Source organism: Vigna radiata, chromosome 10 (assembly GCF_000741045.1).
Source record: "Vigna radiata var. radiata cultivar VC1973A chromosome 10, Vradiata_ver6, whole genome shotgun sequence".
Classification (NCBI taxonomy): domain Eukaryota; kingdom Viridiplantae; phylum Streptophyta; class Magnoliopsida; order Fabales; family Fabaceae; genus Vigna; species Vigna radiata.
The window spans coordinates 20,569,355-20,591,454 of NC_028360.1; the positions used below are offsets into that span (position 1 = coordinate 20,569,355).

A 22,100-nucleotide genomic window follows, 5' to 3' on the forward strand; every position below is an offset into this window, starting at 1 on the left:
TACAATTATATGAGAGAGGAAGAGAGAAGGAAAGTGGAGGTTTCACTGCTCTGTACCACACTTTTCCATTTCGATCTCACAAAATTAACATACAAATCACAAACACATTATCATCAAACTTTTCCTAGACACAGATCTTCAACTTCTGATAAACCACAGATAAACTGAATAAGAATAACTGCAATTAAAACCACTTTCCAACTTACAAACACATAACATAATTAACCAACATAATGTCTTGTACCATTACAACCATTAGCCATCAAGACCACATTTTTCTTCCTCACCATTCCTCATTAGTGCTTCACTACCTATTCTCCCACATCCATCCACAATTATATCATCACCATAAATGCTCTTGCTCATTATGTTGAGCTTGCCCTTTCATTCTATCCTCCTCTAACAAACCTTTTCCTTACAATCTACTCTAATCTCTTTCTCTATATCCTTCCCTCCTTCAGAGATACACACTTGTTCTTTCTCAAAATCCACCAATATCTTGTCTTAATTCTGTAAAATGGAGGGGAACTTCAGTTCCTATAATCCTCAACTAGCTTCTAGTTTGAAGGAGAGTTACAGTAAGCAGGAGCATGATCATTCAGGGGAGGATCATCATCTCAAAGAAGAAGATTGTATGTCTCCATCTTTCAATCTGAGCAATATTTCTAAGCTCATTCTTCCCCCACTTGGTGTTTCAAGCCAGAATCCTGTTAACTCAAAAGGGTGGATCATATCACCAATGGATTCCAGATACAGGTACAACTACCTCAACACTAAAAACACGATTTTGAAAAACCTTGTGTGTTTTTCAAGGTTGGTTCTGTCAAATGTCTATTGGACAGTATACATACGATATATATCAGCTTGTTGAAGTTTTTGACTTTCAAGTTCTTAACTCAGTAAGCCTTTAAATTGTTTGATTCTTCATAGAACTTGGTTTGAAGCACATACGTATTGATTTTGACTATAATTAGCTTCAAGAAGAGAATATTATGTATGATTGGTGTTTTCAAATTTAAGGGGATTAAGTTCTTCATTTTGGTTTATGCATGTGCAGGTGTTGGGAGAGTTTTATGGTTCTTCTGGTAGCTTATTCTGCATGGACTTATCCCTTCGAAGTTGCTTTCATGCACAAATCTTCTAACATGAAAATCTATGTTGCGGACACTGTTGTTGATATTTTCTTCGGTATTGACATTGTTTTGACTTTCTTCTTGGCTTACATTGATCGAACAACTCATCTACTGGTTCGAGACAAGAAGAAGATTGTAGTAAGGTTAGTGAATCACTAATCTTTGTCTCATTCTGTTGCAGAAACCAAATTTGGCAACTAATGACTTCTGCTTTATTTCCACATTTTGATGTAAACGCTTAAAATAATGGATGGTTAAACTTTTCCAGCGCATCTATGGTATACAAAAATGGGCGAGAGCAATCATTACTATTTTGTGATTCTAAAGAATTTGAAGCCAAGGGTGTGAAGTAAAAGTAGCATCAGTTTATTATAATAAAAAGTTAAAAAAGTTCATTCACCAAATACTATATAATATCATGTTAAGAGAGAGTCAGAAAGAACTCGATTCGGTATAACATGTAAATATTCTCTCTCCCGAATGGATTCTGAATTTGCTTCCGAATTACAATTCCCTTTTGGAGATAGGCCTAACTTCCACGGAAGTTTGATAACTTTGATTTGTGTTAGACCAACTTTTAAGGGGGTTGGCTTTGAATAATCAAATTCAACCAGATAAAGGTCTTTGTCGCAAATTCGATAACGGATGCACCTGGTTCGAAGTATAAAAAATAAATGAGTACATAACAGGAAGTCAAAAACTGGGTCCAGTATTTAAAGCAATGAGAAGTGGTGAATGATTTTTGCATCACTTTAGTATTCATAAATTTGGATTATGTAGCTAGCTATAAGGTGTGATTGTTTTGCAAAGTGAAGGAAAATGATTACAGTGTTAGAAATGTTGTGACAGATACCTGTCTACATGGTTCCTGATGGATTTGGCATCAACAGTACCATATGAGGCACTTGGGTATTTGTTCACTGGAAAACACAAAGTGGGTCTCCCATACTTCCTCTTGGGCCTGCTTAGATTTTGGAGAATAAGACGAGTCAATCAGTTCTTCACAAGGTTTTCCCTCTTTCCTTTTCTCATTATCCACTCTGCAACTGGGTTGTGTTCTTTATGTATTGATATTGATCTAGCTGCATTCATCTGCCAGGCTTGAGAAAGACATCAGGTTCAGCTATTTCTGGGTCCGATGTGCCAGGCTTCTTTCTGTATGTATATGTATTTATCTTTGACTGGATGAGATAAACCACAGATTGTTTTTTAACGTTGATGCATTTGTGTGAAACTGGTGCAGGTAACACTTTTTTCAGTTCATTGTGCTGGATGTCTGTATTACATGCTAGCTGATCTTTATCCCCACAAAGGGAAGACATGGATTGGAGCTGTGAACCCAAACTTCAGAGAGACAAGCCTTCGGATCAGATACATTTCTGCCATGTACTGGTCCATCACTACCATGACCACTGTAGGTTATGGAGACCTTCATGCCGTCAACACCATGGAGATGATCTTCATTATTTTCTACATGCTCTTTAACCTTGGCCTAACTTCTTACTTGATCGGTAACATGACAAATCTTGTCGTCGAAGGAACTCGTCGTACCATGGAATTTGTAAGTATTGTTCTACATTTGTCATGTACATGCATTAAAAATATCCTTTATATAGGTTATGGAGTTGGAGATTTTGTTACCGTGTTGTGTTAAATGATGATTTTTTGTCAGTTAGTTATTTCTGTTAAAAGTTTAATACTATGTTTTTCTCAGTTGGTTGTTTCTGTCTTCACTCCCTCAAGATATAAAGACTGTGAATTTTGCTTATAATGGCATAGAATAGTCTTTACTGTTAAAGTTCTTGATCTCTTACTTTCTACTCCATGTTTTATGCTTTCTTCAGTTCAGATTGTTGACCACTGAAAGGTCACTTATCATGATGATGCTGCAAGAATCATATGTAACTGTGACTGATGTCTGATGTAATAACTTCCATTATCTGTGCAGAGAAATAGCATTGAGGCAGCATCAAACTTTGTGTGCCGAAATCGGTTGCCTCCGAGGTTAAAAGAACAGATCTTGGCGTACATGTGTTTGAGATTTAAGGCAGAGAGTTTGAATCAGCATCAGCTTATTGAGCAGCTACCAAAGTCTATTTGCAAAAGCATCTGCCAGCATTTGTTTTTTGAAACTGTGGAGAAAGTCTATCTTTTCAAAGGCGTATCAAAAGAAATTATTTTGTCCCTGGTATGGAACTAAACTTGATTCTAACAGTTGTATTGTAAGTGCATAAATCAAGCATTGTGCAAGCAAATTGATGGGATGAATTGTTGATGTGCAGGTTGCAAAAATGAAGGCAGAGTACATACCTCCGAGAGAGGATGTTATCATGCAAAATGAAGCACCAGATGATATTTACATTATTGTGTCTGGAGAAGTGGAGATCATTGATAGTGTGATGGAGAAAGAGAAAACTTTAGGGACTCTGCATACTGGGGACATGTTTGGAGAGGTTGGTGCCCTTTGTTGTAGACCTCAGAGCTATACCTACAGAACCAAGACTCTTACACAGCTCCTGAGACTGAAAACCAACACCCTTCTAGAATCAATGCAGATTAAAAGAGAAGACAACATACAAATACTCAAAAATTTTCTTCAGGTGGAGTACTACTATCTTGGCTTGTGAGTTCCAACTGTTAATGCTTATGGTTAGTTTCAATTCTAAAATATAAGAAAATGTTATGCAAATGCAGCATTTCAAGCAGATTAAGAATCTGAGTATCAAAGATTTGATGGTGGAGAATGTGGAAGAAGAGGACCCTAACATGGCTGTGAACTTGTTAACTGTGGCCAGCACAGGCAATGCAGCTTTTCTTGAGGAGCTTCTGAGAGCAGGTTTGGATCCTGACATTGGAGACTCGGAAGGGAAAACTCCATTGGTATGTTCTTGTCTAATATGCATATTCTTATTCAATCTTTTGTATATTTCTTTCAACAGTAGCTAGAGATTTATTTGTCAAAACTACAACTGTTGTGCAGCATATAGCAGCATCAAATGGGCATGAAGAATGCGTTAAAGTGTTACTAAAGTATACATGCAACATACATATAAAAGGTACAATCTACCTAAATTTCCATCTTAATGGTATCTCATATCCATGTGCTAATTTATATTAGCATAAATTTGCAGACATGAATGATAACACTGCAATGTGGGGTGCTATAGCATCAAAACATTACTCCATATTTCGACTCCTATTCCAGTTTGCTGCTCTCTCAGACCAGAACACAGCAGGTGATCTTCTGTGTACAGCCGCCAAAAGAAACGAATTAACAGTGATGGCTGATCTTTTGAAACAAGGATTAAACGTTGACTCTAAAGATCGTCATGATGCAACAGCAATCCAAATTGCTATGGCAGAAAAGCATGTGGAAATGGTTAAGTTGCTTGTCCTGAATGGTGCAGATGTATCTGAAGTACATAATGATGAATTTTGTTCATCCACCATGACTGAAATGCTGCATAATTGTGAAATTGGACATAGAATTAATGTAATTGAGTTTATGCCGGATGAAGTTGCATCAAAGGGGGGGAAACATCAAGAGGAGGAACATATGGGAGAAACAAGATATGATGGACCAAAGATTGCTAGAGTAAGCATATATAGAGGTCATCCTGTAGTAAGAAGAGAAAAAGGTATCATGCAAGCTGGGAAGCTAATAAGGATGCCTGATTCATTAGATGAACTCAAAAAAATTGCAGGTAAAATTCCAGATTTCCATCAAATTAAGAAAATCTCCACCAATAAAAATTTAAACCCTTTTGTTTATTTATTTGTGTATGTATGTTCTTGTTCAACAGGTGAAAAATTTGGGATTGATGCGAAAGATGCAACGGTAACAAATGAAGAAGGAGCAGAAATAGACTCCATTGATGTGATTAGAGATAATGATAAACTTTTTTTTGTTGACTGAGCTGAGATGCAAAGATGTCAAGTGTAAATAAATGATCTTGCACAACAGATTTACATTGTCTTGATCCTGTAGCCATAAAGAAATGGCTTGGTTGGAGAATTTTTTCATCAGCTACTTAGTTTATAAGTCATAGTTTTTTACTTCTGTTCTTTTTAGTGTTGGATATATTAAAACTTTAGTGAAGGATAGTTTCAGGTGCAGAAACTCTGTTTTTACCATATCTCATCACTAATCAATATTTTAGTTTAAATATGTTTTAAGCACTTATTAATATTGTCATTTTTAATGTCTGTAAAATACTTTTGTTACTTTTTAAATTCGTGGTATTTCTTTTTTATTTCTTATTGTTGACTGTATTTAATTGAGTATTAAAAATAGTAAATGCTAATTTCGGTGATGAATGATTTTTAAATTAAGATAGTCAAACTATTTTGAAGTTTATAACTAATTTAAGTAATGTATTTATGAAAATGATAATTAGATGTGTAGTTGATATAATTTTACAAAAATAATCATTACTTTTTATCACAAAAATATATTTTAATTTTTAAGTAATTGTATATAATTTCAATTTTATAAGACATTATCATTATTATCTGATTTGGAATCCATGAAAACTTTCAAAGTCTAAGACACGAACAAATCTACACATGAATGTTGCAAGATATATCATCCTAATAAATAAAAAATTTAATGTTCTTTTATGCCAGAATCAATGAACTAAGTTACTGAAACTAACCATATATATTTGCAGATAATAATGACTAGGTGATATATGTATATATATATATTTAATTTAGATGCCCTTAACAAAGAATATATGATTAACAAGTAGGTGAAATTTTATAATAGAAGAGCAACATTGATTAATATTTGAATACTGATATGGTATCCTTTAAGGGTTGCATTTACCCTTAAAATCGGGCTAATGAAAAGGAAAGAGAGATTAAAGTGTTGTTCTTTGTAGATATACTTTGATTCTCTGTGTTCTTAAATTCTGCAATGAGTTGGTGAAATAAACCAAAGAGAATATGAAGCTTGCATTAATTTAGTGATATGCATGTTTTTGTTCCATTCTAAACTTAGCTCTGAATCTTTCTCTTTCCTTGTTAAACGCCTTTTGAGATGTGAAATGATGATTTTTGTTTCCATTAGCAAACTCATCAGTGAGGATTTTAGGGTGAGTTTGACTTGATTTGCTCGCCCCAGATAAAGTGAAGATGATGAGCTTCCAGCTGGCAGATTTTCTTTGCAATAATAATAATAATAATAACAATATCACTAACACAACATATGAAAAAAAGGTTGAAATTGTAAGTGTGATTCTAATATAGAATGAGAATAGTTGGAAAGATGTTTGGCATTATATATAATATTTGATGCAAAGGAGTGTGGTTTAATTTAATGCCCCATATAGAATGTTGGGTCCTAAAGGAGAAAGAAGAATCTGCATAGTAATGTGTAAAATACTCAGAGCACACACAACCCTATCATTCACTTCTCTTTTGAAAAGAACCAAAATGGAACTATGCACAACTTTCTTTAAGAAAACAAAACCAAAAAGGTGTAGAAAGAGGATAAGGAAGAAGCACTCAATCCAAAAGGGAACCAAATCAAAATGGAAAAATGAGAAGCAGAATCTCAGTCAAAGTAGTCAAACTTTAACCTCCAAGAAACACAATCCAACATATCGTATATGAACAACTCCAAGATTGTTCATATTCCTTTCTACACTTATGCATAACGAACACCAAGTTATAGTCCTTGAAGGAATAACAAACAAGACACAAAAAAGTTGTCAGGTTAATTCCAAGGAAACTTTATTACCTTATTTTATCTTTCTTTCTCTCTCTCTCTCTCTCTCTGTTACAAACAAAACAGCAGATTCCCAATCATCCCTTCCACTGTTTGGGAAACAACCATAATTGCACCCAACAGGACCCTTTCACCATAGAAACCTGAGCTCCTAAGCTACGTACCCACACACACTTGTTTGAAAGGCTCAATCTTGCAATTATATATATCCATCAATCTCCATCAACTTTCCCTCACCTATTGCATGATGGGCACTAACTCTTCTGTCACTGGCTTCTACAACTTGCTCACACAAGGACTCAATGAACTCCATCAATCTTTCCTCTCTCCCACCTTCATGTCCATCCAATTCCTTTCACAGGTCATCTCTTCTCTCCAGTCCTTCCATTCCCAGCTCACCATTTTGGTTCGCAAGCTTCGCTTGCCTGTTGGAGGTAAATGGTTGGATGAATACATGGACGAAAGCTCAAGGCTTTGGGATTCTTGTCATGTTCTCAAATCAGCCATTTCTGGAATGGAGAGTTATTACTCGGCTGCCTCTAACATAGCTTCTTCTTTGGATGGTTACCATCATTTTACTCCCGAACTTTCACGCCAGGTTGGTATATATACGTATACTTACTTACCCACATCACTGATATTACATATGCATGTGTTGTTTGATTCAGAACATAGAAGCTTGCTTAACAAGTCTGGAATCTAGTTCAGACAAAATTACCTCCGATGATGTTCTTCTTGTGTTGTATGTGGTGTGCGATACAAAAGAAAAGAAAAAAAAGGAAACTTGTTTGATGGGTCTGTTGTTGTTTGTGATGCAGGTTGTTCGGGCAATAAATGTTTGTCAAAGGGAGATTCTAGGATTGGAAGAGGAAAACAAGAGCTTGATGGAAACAAGGATTGAACCGTTGTCTCAATGTTTGATTCAGAACATCTCAATGGAATCGAAGTTGAATGGATTCAGTGGATTCCGAGGGGTTCTGTATGCAATGAGGAGTGTTAGCTCACTGCTTCTGATGATTCTGCTTTGCGGGCTTGCATATTGTTGGTCCTCCTCTTGCTTTCAACAAGGGTACGAGGAAGAGATGGTTTTTGGATCTGGGTTTATGGTTTCAATGGCCATATTGCAGCAGAAAGTGGCAGAGGAGATAGACCAGACAGAGGGGCAGCCTGGGATTCTGCTGTTTGAGTTCCAACAAGCAAAGAGCGCCATGGAGGAACTGAAAGTTGAGTTGGAGAGAATAGCAGGTTATGAAGAACATTCTGAGATCCAACAAAAAGTTGACAACGTTAAGAGTTGCTTTGGTTTGTTGAGATGTGGGGTCGACACTATAGCGGGGCAACTTGATGATTTCTTTGATGAAATAGTAGAAGGAAGGAAGAAGCTTTTGGACATGTGCAGCAATAGGTAGAAAGAAAGAGAAAAAAAAAATGGATATACGCAGATAGCAGAAGAGGGAAAAGAATTGTTAAAAGACCAAACAGTGTCATCATCCCCTTTTTTATGCATTAAACTTTGGTCTTTCTTTTCATTTATTTTATTTTATTTTTCAAATTCCCTTATTCATAGTGTATTGATTGATCATTGATTAGTGAAAGCTAGACTATTTGTTAAGCCTTGAAGAAGTTTGAGATTTGCCAGAATGTGATTCTTGCTTTGAAGAAAAGCAACATTACTATTTAGTATTATTCTTCCATAAGAAACCAGAATACTGAGAAAAGCTGGTGGCTTCATGAGAAAGAAACAGCTTTCTGTGTTTGCACAGATTGAAAGGAAATGGCAAAAAATTCCAAAATGGTATTTTGATAAAAAGCTACTTTCTTTTAGTTTTTGTTTTTTCTTTGGATTAAATTATGCTTTTTCTTTATCTGCTGGATCAGAAAGCCAATGGCATATCTCAGTTGTTCATTTAAAATATACCTCTGGAGTCAATGGGAATCTTTCTGTGAAGAAAACATCAGTTATATTGTATTCTGTTTCTGTTCACTGTATCACAGTTTTGTATTGTAATGGTTGTGCAAACTTATCAATAATTAGGATTTCAAATACGAGTTTATATGTCTCATAGTGGTCAAAAATGAAAAAATAGAATATACAAAGGTAAAACATCCATTATGTAGTTTGCATAACATTGCTTAACCATCTTGTGTAGGTTGCATAACATTGGTTAAGCATTTTGGTTATAGCTGCTTAATTTTAACATGATTTGGTGTAGAATAGGTAGCAGTGAAAGCAGAATGCAACTTTGAAACATATGACTGAAATGATTACTTTGGTATATAGTATTGACTTTTAAAAAGGGGGTTTGTGATTATAACCAAAAGGAAACAAAAATTGTACGGCAAACAAATGTGATGTAGGCTTTCCGCAAATTAAAGTAAAGCTTAACAGTACAGAATCCGACATGGTTAAGACAGAGGAAGAGAAAAAGTTTGTCAAAGAAAACAATGACTATGCTGAAATTGCAAAGATAAAAAGAAAATTAGGTTTGGATTAAAGGTGTGAAGTGAGTGTAGTGTATAATAGGGTTAGGGTAGTTGATATCTGTGTAGCAACAGAAGAGGAGATCTTGGTGTGATAAAGTCAAAAGTGATTATTATAACATACAAAACAGGATTATGTTGCCTGCCAAATGGACAAAGAGAGAAACTGAGCTAACAAATCAGCTTTTGATGAAACAAAATAATGAAAAAATTGATTCTTGGTTTAAGCAAGATTAATTTTACACGTAATTGTGATTAAAGAAGTACATAAGATGACTAAAAGGAGGTTTTCTTGTGGCATAAGATTGATTCGTTTGGAAAAAATAGTAAAACACGTTTTTGTCTTTGAGAAGAAAAAGATGACAATAAGCAACACCTTTGTGACTCACTCCATTCAAAAGTGTTTGTTATATTTCACCTTCGCATGAGGAGAGTGGCAGACACAATCACTTTTCATGACTCATCACACCATCAAACCCTTTTTATTTTACAAAATTTATGATCTCATCCTTGCTTTTATTTCAAAATAACAAAAATAATCTATTTAAATATTTACGAATAAAATTTATAATAATAGTTAGTATTTGTAAATATTTATTATATATAAATAATAGATAATAGATATTTTAATATTCTTATAAACTAAGTATTATACTATTTATATATTACTAATAAAAAATAAAAATAAAATTTAGTTTGTATTTTATTAAATTAAAATTAATTTATATTTTATTGAGTTAAATTTAATTAAAATTAAATTTTAATCCATATTATATTTTATTTTTTATAATTTTATTTAAATTTTAGTTTAAATTTTTATAAAATATATTTTTTAAATATTTGCAGGATTTACATTTATTTATGCATTTTTAAAATATTTGTGAATATTTTTTTAATAGATATATATTTAAATAATAGATAAATTCTTTTGTTGTGAGTCCAATACTCAATAAATATTATCCGAATTGGTTGGCATTCCTAATTATATCTCTTATCTTATAATTACTTTTCAAATATGCTATAATTAAATTTATGATGTATACTTTTCATGTAATAGGAAATTAATTGAATAGGGATTCTAATTTCAAACATCTTATATCACCTTAAATATGATTTTCGAATTGTAGTTATATTATATTTCTGTCCTTATATAGTTTCTTTGCTTCACTTTTGATTCCTGTAAAAGAAAAAAGTTATGTTGCTTATTATTTTGTTTTAGTTGCTTTAAAAAAATCATTTTGTATGTATTGCTTAAATCGTTTGCTTTGAGCACAAAGTTACTAATGTAATATAGATAAAACATTATAGAAAATAAAAATATAAAAGAATTAACACAAAATAAAAAGGGATCAAAAGTCAAAGAAATAACTGAAAAGACAAAAAGTAAATTAGAGAGAGTTACGTTTTTCAATCCAACACTAATTTTAAGGCTAAAATAAAATGCAAGTAATTTTTTTTCTTATCGCAATATTTTTATGTGTGCTTCTTAACACCTTCATGCTTTATATAAATCAATCCATTATTCCTCAAATTCATCACAATTTATGTAAGACGTTTTAAAACATTCGCATATTTATTTGTGTCATGTCTTTCTTTATGGCTTCATGTCCACAATTTTCATTATGTTAAAAAATAAGTTAATATAATTAAAAAAAAACAGTTATCACAATACAAAAATCGTAAAAAGAATATCTCCACCGAAAAACCAATTAGAAAATTAGTGTCCATCATTCTTGACTAATTTTATAACTTGGGATAACTTCTCCTATGATAATAGTTTTGAGGGGTGAAAATATAGAGACATTATCAACAGAAAATCCAATAACAATTAAAAATCAATGCCAAACGAAACATCTATCCCTTGTTATTCAGAAACAAATCCCTCTTAACTTTAACAATTATTTATGATTAGTAGCTATCTAAAACTATTTTACTGCCTCCTCTTATATCCTTAGTTTAGAAAAACAACACTATCCTTCCTCTACCAACAAATCACTGGTAAGTTGGTTGAAATTTACATCAACACATAAAGCTTAATTTGAACACAGTTTGTAAAATAGTTTACTGTTCAACACTGAATGTGTTTGAAATAATATCTTTAACATTCAAAATTTTATGTTAAATATGGTTTTGCAAAGGTTTTCTTCACTGGAGAATTATTAAATTTCTTAAATAATAATTTTTCCAAAATAAAAATAGTAATGTCCAGTTTTTCCCACATGTGTCTATTCACAATTTTATATTTTTATAAGTAATTCATAAAATAAAAACTAATCCGATTTAATATATATATATATATATATATATATATATATATATATATATATAATAATGTAAAAATAATATCAAAAAATTATGTTTCTACTATTTAAAAAATAAAAGTTATTTGGTTATTTAATAAATAGATAAATTACTTATATAAAAATAATATTAAAAATCATGTAACCGTTACTTAAAAAAAGTTATTTAAATTTTAAAATAAAAAAAAAAATTATTCAAATTATTTGTTTTATTAACTAAAAATGAAAATAAAAATTACATAACTTCAATTGTAATGCAAACATCTTTACAAAATTAGTATTTGCGTTAATTACTATAATTGTAGATTAAAAATAATATTTGCTTGAAGAGTGATTTTAAACCATCCAGGTTTTGGTAAGTCGTAGGTGAATTTGAACCAACAAGAAGATTATACCCATTGCAGACTTACATTACCAAGTGAGATAAATGGCCTAATCCCCAAGGTTTGATGGCACGAACCCACACTTAGATGGTTTGAGAAGATATCTGCAAACCACAAAAGCATGAGACAAACGGGTGGTTTAATCCCAAACATTTACAGTAGTTAACAAAATACGAAATACGCAAACCAAAACATAAATCCAAGTCACAGTGTATTCAACTTCATAAATATCTGTCCCAGTTAAACCCACAACGCTTTAATTCCTTGCGTATGAACTCAGGCGCTTCTGAAATATCTTTCATTACCAACTTATCAGAAAGAATAATTAAACTTTCTTTTCGACAAACAAAAAAAAAAATACATTTTGCAAATACAAAGCAATGAAATATTTACCACGTCAACCCTGTATAATTTTAACAATAACACGGTAAGGTATTGAAGAAAATGAGTACAAATATGATCTCAAAAGAGGGAATCTATAGATGGCCAAAAATAGGATTAATAACATTGCTTTAAGCATCAAACAGCAGCGAAAAGAATTCAAGGTGTCTAACCTCTATCAGAGAAATTATTTTCTGTAGATTCACCAGAAGAACTCTGTACTCAGGTTGGTTGATCAAGAACCCCTGTTCCAAACCTATAATAGCTTTAACTTCATGCATTCAGCTGGGATGGTGACACCTCCAAGGTAGGAACAAGATACTTGATCACCAAACGAAACCTCCACAGAAGTATGCAGTACCTTACGTACGGTCTTGCACCAGATTGCAGCTCGCTGCAACATGTCAAAACCTTACAACTGCATACAACGCAGAGAGGAGAGGAACTCCACAAAATATATGCACAAGCTGTGCTTTTGTAAAAGCAGGCTCGACGACCCACAATCGTAGCATTTATAAATAATCAACAATGGCAATTTACAAGCCACATCATGCTCAAATGTCAAAACCCGGCATAGCAAACTGAGTTGCAAATGCCTCGACCCGTGCTCGGAGCTCAACAACGTCCCTATTGCTCTCAAGTCCCTTTAAAGCTGTCTTCTGAAGTTTCCCGTGCTCCCTCTGCAGTATGCTTGCAATCTGTGCAGCTCTAATGAGAAAATCAGCCATTGTCTCAAAATCAGGTTCCAGACACCCTCTTGACGTCATAGCAGGGGTACCTGAATAACAAATACGGCAGAAAAAACTCCCCCGTGAGAAAGTACAGCCAATTAAATATTCTAAGCAAATATTCTAAGCATGCAAAGAATAAAAGGCTCCTGCATATTGGACTATTACTCACCAACTCTAACACCTCCGGGAATTATAGTTCCATTGTCCCCAAATATAGCAATTTTATTCAATGTAATATGACATGCTTCACAGACCTTCTCGTAAAATTTACCTACAAGCACCAAAAAGGTTATGCTTCGAGTTAGAACTTCTTATCATATAAACAAATAAATGAAAAATTACATTAATTGTCAACCTTGAATAATAGGATTTGTATAAATGGTGGCCATAACTATCAAACTCAAAGCACAAGTCTAGCACAGAACCATAACACCAATGATGTCATAACAAAAAGGCATGTTTGGTAGCGAAGTGCCTAAAGAGGTTCGCTATATTTAATAAAGATGGGAATGCTCAAGTAATTTCGCTAACATTTAAGAAAAGGTGTCCCGAAATCAAAGAGAAATTTTTCTGCACCTAAAAATATAATGTAAATCACGTAAAGTTATTTCAAAATGTGCGAGAAATACGTACACGAAGGTGTTTAATAGAAGTGGATCAAATGGATAGATAATCCAATTAAAAAAGGGTGCAAGAAAGACAAGAAAACATTGGAAAATACCATGGCAAAAAATTGCAATCAATTGTTGAACCCAAAATTTGATTGTTTTTCTAGAGCCCAACAGTGTTGACTAATCCATGCAGTAAACCTGCTTTGATGAGATAAGAGTTTGCCATCATAATTGACTTTACATTTCACTAATATTTTCATTGGCCACCTGTCTCAATGAAGCAGCTGAGCTGCTTCAGACTAGTATGCACCTAAGGCTCTTTAGGGCCAGCCCATTCAGGAAACTCCTACTCTTTCTATAAAAATTCATGTCCATATAGAAATGTAAATTTAAAACATAAAATGTCAAAGAATCTAATCGAAAAAACTAGTGCAATACAGCCAACATGCAAACTAGTTGAGTCTAACGGACACACGCATTAAACACAAACAAATTAGAAATATATCATAAGAATACAGCATGCTCATACAATACCTGTCAATCCCAGGGGCCTTAAATCCCAAAGTATTAAATGGTTGTCTGTACCCCCAGTTACTAGGCGGCATTTCCTTCTCTGTAAAGCACATGCTAAAGCTTGAGCATTCTTCTTCACCTGCTGCATGTAGGCCTTATACTCAGGAGTAGCCACTTGTTTTAAAGCTATAGCAAGTGCAGCAATGTGGTTATTGTGCGGGCCCCCTTGCAATGATGGAAAAACAGCAAAATTTATCTTTTCTTCAAAGTCATACTGATCACTTTCATGACCCTGACTTAGAAGAATCCCTCTCTTCCTCGGCTTTGAACCTTTCCGATAAAATATTATACCTCCCCTTGGACCTCGAAGACTCTTGTGAGTTGTCGAAGTAACAATATCACAATAATCAAAAGGATTCACACATTCCTGAAAAAGACACATCGGAATACTTACAATTACTTCAAAATTTATGGCTAATCAACTATTGGATTTTTTCTAGGAGACAATAATGGACTGAAACCATCCTTATCAATGAATTCCAGAATATGACTTACAAATTAAGTTCAAATGATATTTAATTCTGTAAGCATGAACTTTTATTCCAATGCTCGGATGAAATTTAATAAAAATAATAAACCCTTGGGGATATATCCAAATGCCTTATACTTTACTAGTCATAATAAGTTCCGGCATTAATTCAAATCAACCACACTAAACTACTCTACTCGACATTCCATATTCTTGCATGTGGTATTCGTTGTGGTGTTGCGCTATAGATCCAACGTACAAACTACTCCATGTGAGACTTAGGCACCTCATGATACCCAGGTCTCTATTATAACACCACCCCCGATAGACAATGTCCCAAAAACTTAGACTCTATGTAACACTTCGTTCACTCACTGGTCAGAACACTAACAACCCCAGCCCTGACAATACAGAGACAACAACCACCACCAGCTCTTATAAAAAAATGACAAGCATTCAAACAAATGGAAAACCCGCCCTTGCAAGCTAGTTGATCGGGGGTGACAAACAAGAACTGAACCAAGTTCACTGAACTCTTTGTATTGGTAAATATATATCAAAATCAAATATACTCTTATGCAGAATAACATGCAAACACACACACACACACATATATGTAGAGAGAGAGTTAGTACGAGAAATCCAAAATCAGCAAGAACATGTGACTAGATTTTCACAAGCAGCTACGAGCAACATATATGCATAAAAAAGGGTTTGCTTAAGGAGAAGGAATATATTTCACACCTTGGCCGCAATTATGCCACTAATCTGTGCCATGTCACACAACAACACAGCTCCACACTTATCCGCAATGTGTCTAAACCTCGCGTAATCCCACTCTCGGGGATAAGAACTACCACCACATATAAGTATCTTAGGGCGAAAATCAAGAGCCCTTTCCTCAAGCTTATCATAATCAATATAACCCGTTTGAGGGTTCACCTTGTAAGGCAAGCTCTCAAAGAAAATAGAAGCCCCGGAAACTTTCTTCCCATTGGGAGTATAGTAACCGTGACTAGTATTCCCTCCAGACGGGGTATCCAACCCCATGATACGATCACCGGGCAACAACAGCCCCGTGTAAACAGCGAAATTCGCAGAGGTGCACGAATACGGCTGCACGTTCACCCCCCAGCACTTGGGGTCGAGACCGAACGCATTCAACGCACGTTCGCAACAGAGCGTTTCGATTTCGTCGATGTACTGATTACCACCGTAATATCGCGCACCGGGCATTCCTTCAGAGTACTTATTCGTCAAGTGGCTTCCCAACGCCTCCATCACAGCCCTACACACGAAATTCTCCGACGCTATGAGTTCAATCCCACGAAATTGCCTCTTCTTCTCCTTTTCCATTATCTCGTGGATGTCGGGGTCCGCGATTGAAAGCGGTTGGCATCCCCACGCACGCACGGCAACCTTCCGCGCGTCGAGATCGGGATCCACAGAAACCCTCTTCGTGGAGGAGGAGGACGATGAGTCACAATCTCTTCGCCTCTTCAGGCACATTGAGTGACCCAGAATTCGAAACTCTTCCACTTCTTTGTCGTCGTCGTCGTCATCCGATTCGACATCCAAACTTCCGTTCTCCAGCGGCTGCGGTGGTTCAAGCAGCTGCAGCGGCACAGGCGGGTCGGAACGACGAAGCGGCGAAGCGTGAGAGGAGGAAAATCCGAGGGACAAGTTGGATTGAGAGTGAGACAGGTCCATCGAAGAAGATAGTAAAACAATGAGATACGTAAATTTAGTAACTAATAATCCCTAAGAACCACCACCACAACAACAACAACAGAGTGAGTAAAAGCGGTGATGGATTAGGGATTGTGAGGGAAGGGAAGAGCAGACGGTCATTGGAAGCCCTAACCCTAATCTGGAATTTGGAATTGAGAATTGGGAACGAAGGGGAATGTATCTAGACGCTGGTTCTTTTGGTGTGAATGGGAATTTCTGAATACAAAACCCTCTTTTCCCTTCTCTATGTAACCTTCTTTTCTTTAAAAACAACATAATAATCTTCGGAAATCACAATCATATTCCATAAACTAACCATATTTACAATGATTCTTTTCTCTTTGTTCCAATCAATCCACCAACTTGATTAATAGCAATTATGATTTTTTTAATACCACCTTAATTTTTTCTTTGGAATTATTATTTAACTTTGCTATGGGATTATTTATCATCCAATTACAATTTTTCATTCATTTAATTATTTTATCTTGTCCTTTGCATGAATAAAACGATTTTTTAACATTATTAAAAGAAAGCTTAATTATTGAAGTAATTTGATTTGAATAAAACCATTGACCTAGATAGTTGAATTAATGTTTACATTTAATAACAACACACGATTCAAATGAGGGCTTTTATTCATAGATAAATATGACTTGCTTTATTAATTAGTGTTAAAACACACTAGCTTATTGGCATAGTTAAGAGACACTATGAGAATTAAATTAAGCAATGAAAATAGTGTTGACGAGAAAGGGTCAATTTCTCGTAAACTTATAGAGAATGGTTTTATTGTATGCTTTGCTTAATCCCTCATAGGAGAAAAACCAATATTTGTGTATTCCTTTCTTTCTTTAGTTGAGGTTCTTTCTTTAAGTAATTCCTTAATAAAACCAATTCAACATTAAATTTTTAGACGTTTTTGGTCCATTCTTTTTAATGATTTATTATTTATATAGATGAAATTATTTAGTTAAAAATTAAAAACACAAAATAATTAGTAAACACATGAGAAGTGAAAAAATCCATATAAATAATAATGTATTCCAGAAACATGAACTGAAATTAAAATGCAAAGAACGTGTGACAATAAAAAAAAAAAACATGTTACAACACAGAAAGATGAATGCAATAAAAATACGACAGTGAACAGAAAAAAGACACGTGAGTGTAAAACACAACAAATGGGTTGAATTGGACAGTACGAGGCCCAATACATAAGTTAGACGAGGGCTTATTGTAAGCAAAAATCATTCAACCATGTAACCTAACCTACCACAACAATTTTTTCTAGGAACACGCTTAAGATTTCCTCACCAACTACCCCCATCCATAAAACCCAGCATTCAAATGCATTTAGTACTCAATAATAACTTTCTATTTTATTATTAGGTATGCAAGAAAATAATTTATTAAAAAATAAATTTTAAACCTAATTCAATTACACAAAATCGATTCATTACATCTAGTTTACATGTTATAAATCAATTTTATTTTTAATTAATATAAAACTTTTATGCAAGAGTTTTTTCTTTAATACATAGTATTGTATTTCAGATGTAGTCTCTTTTTATGCCCAAACCGGTACAACCTGCACGTTAGTACTCCGACGTTTAAATTAGTAACATCGTATTAATGCGAGAGTTTTTTCTTTGATACATAGTACTGAATATGTTAATTTGACTCCAATATTGATTCTCTGGCAGCCAAGCATACAATATCCATGTTGTTGGTAATTATAAATATTTTGAAATAGAAAAAGCATAGATCATGCTTAAACTTTGAGGTCCACCATGAACAACACAAACTAAACCATAAAATATTTGGAACATGTTATACAGTATGTGGACACGTACGAGTCTACATTCGTATTTCTTGCCCTGTATGCCACTAATTTTGTGGGTCCCACACTCGGCGGTTTTTATGGTTCAAATCACATCCTTTCCACACCATCTTCCGCACGCTTTACCTATAGCATTGTTCCCCTGTGTAGCGCACCACCGTAAGCCATGCATCACATGGTTGAGTGAGTGCCACGTCGTCCAACATCGTGGAAAGTGATGGCACATTCGCGAAGGGTGAAGAGCAACACGTAAACGCGAAATAGAGGAAGTAGGATCGATTTTGGTACTCGCGAGAGTGAGACTAGATGAGGTATGTGATTACGTGGCACAGTAAGAGGGAAGCGTCACGCTTTTCTTGGATGGCCTCCGGAGGGAGTCTTTGAAGGAAGGGGTGGTGGAATTACGGTAGTACCCTTGAAAAATTGGACTCCCAGATTTACCCTTACTGTTTTGGGGGACCATGCTGTAATGCATTTTCAAGGATGTGTTGTTTTCAGCTACACCTTTTGGTTCTCTTCCCCCACAAATTGTTGGCGTTTTTATTTTTCTACGCCTGTTTGAATAACATTGACTACATTTTCTCTTGAAATAAAAATTACATTATTTTAAAATCTATATATTTATTTTCTTTATTGTTGTACTTTTTATATTTTACAAAGAAAAGGTATTTTATAAGATTCATATTTATTATTATATTTATTAAAATTCAATTTTATTTTATTGAACTAAGTGTTTGAATGTCTTCATTATTTTTTAACCTCAATAACATGTGTCAACATTTTCTAAATCACTCAAATTTTATCATTTATTAAAATTCCACGCTTCAAAATCCTGATAAGAAGAAAAAAAAGTATAAAGTAGTATTTTTACATGTATGGTAATATTCTAAAATTATGTTTGAAAAACTATACATGTGCAACATAAGAAAAAAAAAATACTGTAATATTATGAAATAGAGAATGAAACACGTGTTGATGTATCTTTTATTAAAATTATTATCTCAGAACAGTGGCGAGTTGGAATAAATGCACCTGCCTCTAATTGTTTTATAAATGCAGAAGATGGGAAGTGACAGACATACAAGAATTGACATTCATTTACGTATGCAACATGCAACATATGTTCACACACTGTTTTATTTATTTTTATATTCTATATTTCAATTGGAATTATCTTTGAACCAAAGCAAAAAATACGCTACTTCAAAACTAATTAACAGTTTTTCCATTACGCATATAAAATATACCCATGATAAAAACTATAATTGAGATAAAAAATAAATATATAAAGAAAAAACTTTTTGACCGTTAATTTATCCAAATTAATAACTTAGTGCATCAATTAATTTAACTAAAGTCCAAAATATTTGAATTTAATTCATGAATTATAAATTAGTAGATTAAATAGACTCGTTCATTTAATTATATATATTTTTTCAGTCTAAAAGAAATTACATTTTTTAATTGAAATTTAAATAAGATTTAAATTTTTTTTCTAAGTGAAGTTATTATGTTCAGTTTAGTTTTCGCTTTTAAAAATGTCAACCTTTAATCCCTATGCTATAAAAAAATGTATCAAATCAGTCATCATTAATAAACAACAAATCACAAGTTTAGGTATTCAATATTTGGTGATTTGTCAACGGGAGGTGTTATGAACAACAAATCACTTGATGAAAAACTTGTGAATTGTTAACGGATATGACTAATTTGATACATTTTTTTATCATAAAGACTAAAGGTCTATATTTTTAAAAACTGGAACTAAATTGATCAGAACTTAACTTAGAGACAAAAAAGATTTAAATAATTAAACAAAGTCAAATACAATCTAAAATAATAATATTAAACTTTGAATATAGTCTAAAATAAAAAAATATAATATAATCTAAATATATTTAAAAATAGAAAAACATTTAAAAATTTTATTTTTAATATAATTTAATATTTAAAATTTATGAATAAATTTGTAAACCAATTCAATTCACCACATTATTCAGTTTAAGTAAATAATTCAGTTTAAGTAACTAAATTATGTTTATTTTTTTATGTGGAAATTTGTAAATTTTTTTAATACAATTCCATTAGTACATATAATAAATCAGGTTAGCTAGGATATTTTAACCCGTATTCAGATGTTAATTTCTCATTATCGGGTTTTCTTTCTTTATTTGTATAAAAGTTTATGATTAATGTAGGTTTACTAGAAAGGCATGCATCAAGATTAGTCTTGTGGGTCAATCGATTCAATGAGTTTTATCTAAAAAAGGTCACAGTAATTTTATTTAACTTTTAATTTATCTTTTATATATATATTAAAAAAATTGAAGTTAATTATTCAAGCAAAATGGATTGAATTTAATTTTTTTTAAAAAAAAAACTAAATTTATTAAACTTGACTACTACAATAATCATTAGGTCCATTATGGTCGACCATCAAATTATTTAAATTTATGTAATGAATTGTCACTGTGTAACGTGATTATTTAGGGTTAAATATGTTTTTAGTCCCTATAGTTTAGAGCGATTTTGGTTTTAGTTTCTCTTTCAAACTAAGGTACAATTTAGTCCTTTAATTTTAGAAAACTCTGGTTTTAGTTTTTTTTATCAAAAAAAAATTGGTAAAAAGGACTAAAACCAGAGTTTTCTAAAGTTAAATGATTAAATTGTACCTTAGTTTAAAAGAGTGACTAAAATCAAAATTGTTCCAAAGTATAGGGACTAAAAACATATTTAACCCTTAAATTTAGCTTAACATGTAACATAAGAAATTTAATCTTTTATAATAATTAATGATAACTCAATTTTATCAAAATAAAAAATTAATTAAACATTTTCAAAATATGAGAATATAAGTATACAGATTCGAAAAAATAGAAATATCCAGAGTGATTAAACCTTTGAATTATTAGGCGAGATGGTCACATGGGTTGGTGCTGTTAAGTCCTTTACTTTTGAGAATGGCTATCGATTTGGTCAATTTCTGAGTTGCTAGTTTGCGCAAAGCTAGCCACGAAACCGAAGTTGGATTCAATCATTTCCTTCAATTCAAGACTTTGTGTCAACTTTATGCTAAAACCGTGTCCAACTTTGCCTTCTAGCACACACAATGCGAAAAGCAACTATTAGTTTATCTTCTTTCAGTTTACTAATTAAAAAATGTGAAACAAAGAAAAGGAAATATAACTGCCACTTTTAAATAAAAAAAATTATTATAATACACTTTTACATTCATTTATATAATTCATAGTAAAAAATATTAAAAAAAACAATAATTTATCATGATTCAGCGTACAAATGTCTATCTTGTAAAAGATATTTATATTTGGTGTAAAAAAAATTGTTTATGTAATTAAATAGAAAATAACATCTCCTTATATTAAAATCCTTTTAAAAATTAATTAAAAAAATACAAAATCTCAACTTGTGATAAAATTATTATAATAAATAAACTTTTGCATTTTATTTTAATATATATATATATATATATATATATAATATTAAATAATTGTAAAAGTTTTTATATATATGTGAAACTATATTTGCATAATAAAAACAAAAGTTGAAGTAAAAGTAAATGGGATTTTAAGTAAAAAGGAAAAATGGAAAAAAATGTCAAATCGAGAAGGTAGTAGATAGAGATGGGGCCGGAGGGGTAATGTGGTCAAAGAAGGTAGGGTCGGGGGCATTAATGTAAAAAAGAAACAGAAAAAGAGAGTGCCGTTGCGATGGG

The 22,100-nt window shown here is 32.8% G+C and overlaps 3 protein-coding genes across 4 annotated transcripts; 2 read left to right on the forward strand and 1 right to left on the reverse strand.

Moving 5' to 3' along the window:
- The first annotated feature begins 136 nt into the window (after nt 1-136).
- On the forward strand, nt 137-5,070 carry LOC106776053 (potassium channel AKT2/3). Its single transcript, XM_014663353.2, has 11 exons — nt 137-756; nt 1,058-1,276; nt 1,983-2,141; nt 2,233-2,290; nt 2,377-2,694; nt 3,082-3,321; nt 3,416-3,733; nt 3,828-4,013; nt 4,114-4,189; nt 4,265-4,837; nt 4,937-5,070. The coding sequence occupies exons 1-11, from the start codon at nt 518-520 to the stop codon at nt 5,047-5,049; spliced, it is 2,499 nt and encodes an 832-aa protein (XP_014518839.1). The 5' UTR covers nt 137-517; the 3' UTR covers nt 5,050-5,070.
- Nucleotides 5,071-6,689: 1,619 nt separating this feature from the next.
- Nucleotides 6,690-8,692, forward strand: LOC106775553. The gene is made up of 2 exons (XM_014662699.2): nt 6,690-7,462; nt 7,683-8,692. The coding sequence occupies exons 1-2, from the start codon at nt 7,109-7,111 to the stop codon at nt 8,271-8,273; spliced, it is 945 nt and encodes a 314-aa protein (XP_014518185.1). The 5' UTR covers nt 6,690-7,108; the 3' UTR covers nt 8,274-8,692.
- Nucleotides 8,693-11,920: 3,228 nt separating this feature from the next.
- Nucleotides 11,921-16,786, reverse strand: LOC106775890 (serine hydroxymethyltransferase 7). Of its 2 annotated transcripts, XR_002669782.1 has the most exons (5): nt 15,538-16,786; nt 14,286-14,691; nt 13,310-13,411; nt 12,583-13,187; nt 11,921-12,132 (listed from the first exon to the last, which is right to left on the reverse strand). XR_002669782.1 is itself a non-coding variant. In XM_014663126.2 (4 exons), exons 1-4 carry the CDS (start codon nt 16,501-16,503, stop codon nt 12,964-12,966), a joined length of 1,698 nt encoding a protein of 565 aa, XP_014518612.1. In that variant the 5' UTR covers nt 16,504-16,786; the 3' UTR covers nt 12,223-12,963. The 2 variants fall into 2 exon arrangements, 1 of the variants encoding a protein (XP_014518612.1); XM_014663126.2 differs by lacking the exon at nt 11,921-12,132 and having other exon boundaries at nt 12,223-13,187.
- Between the last annotated feature and the right edge of the window lie 5,314 nt (nt 16,787-22,100).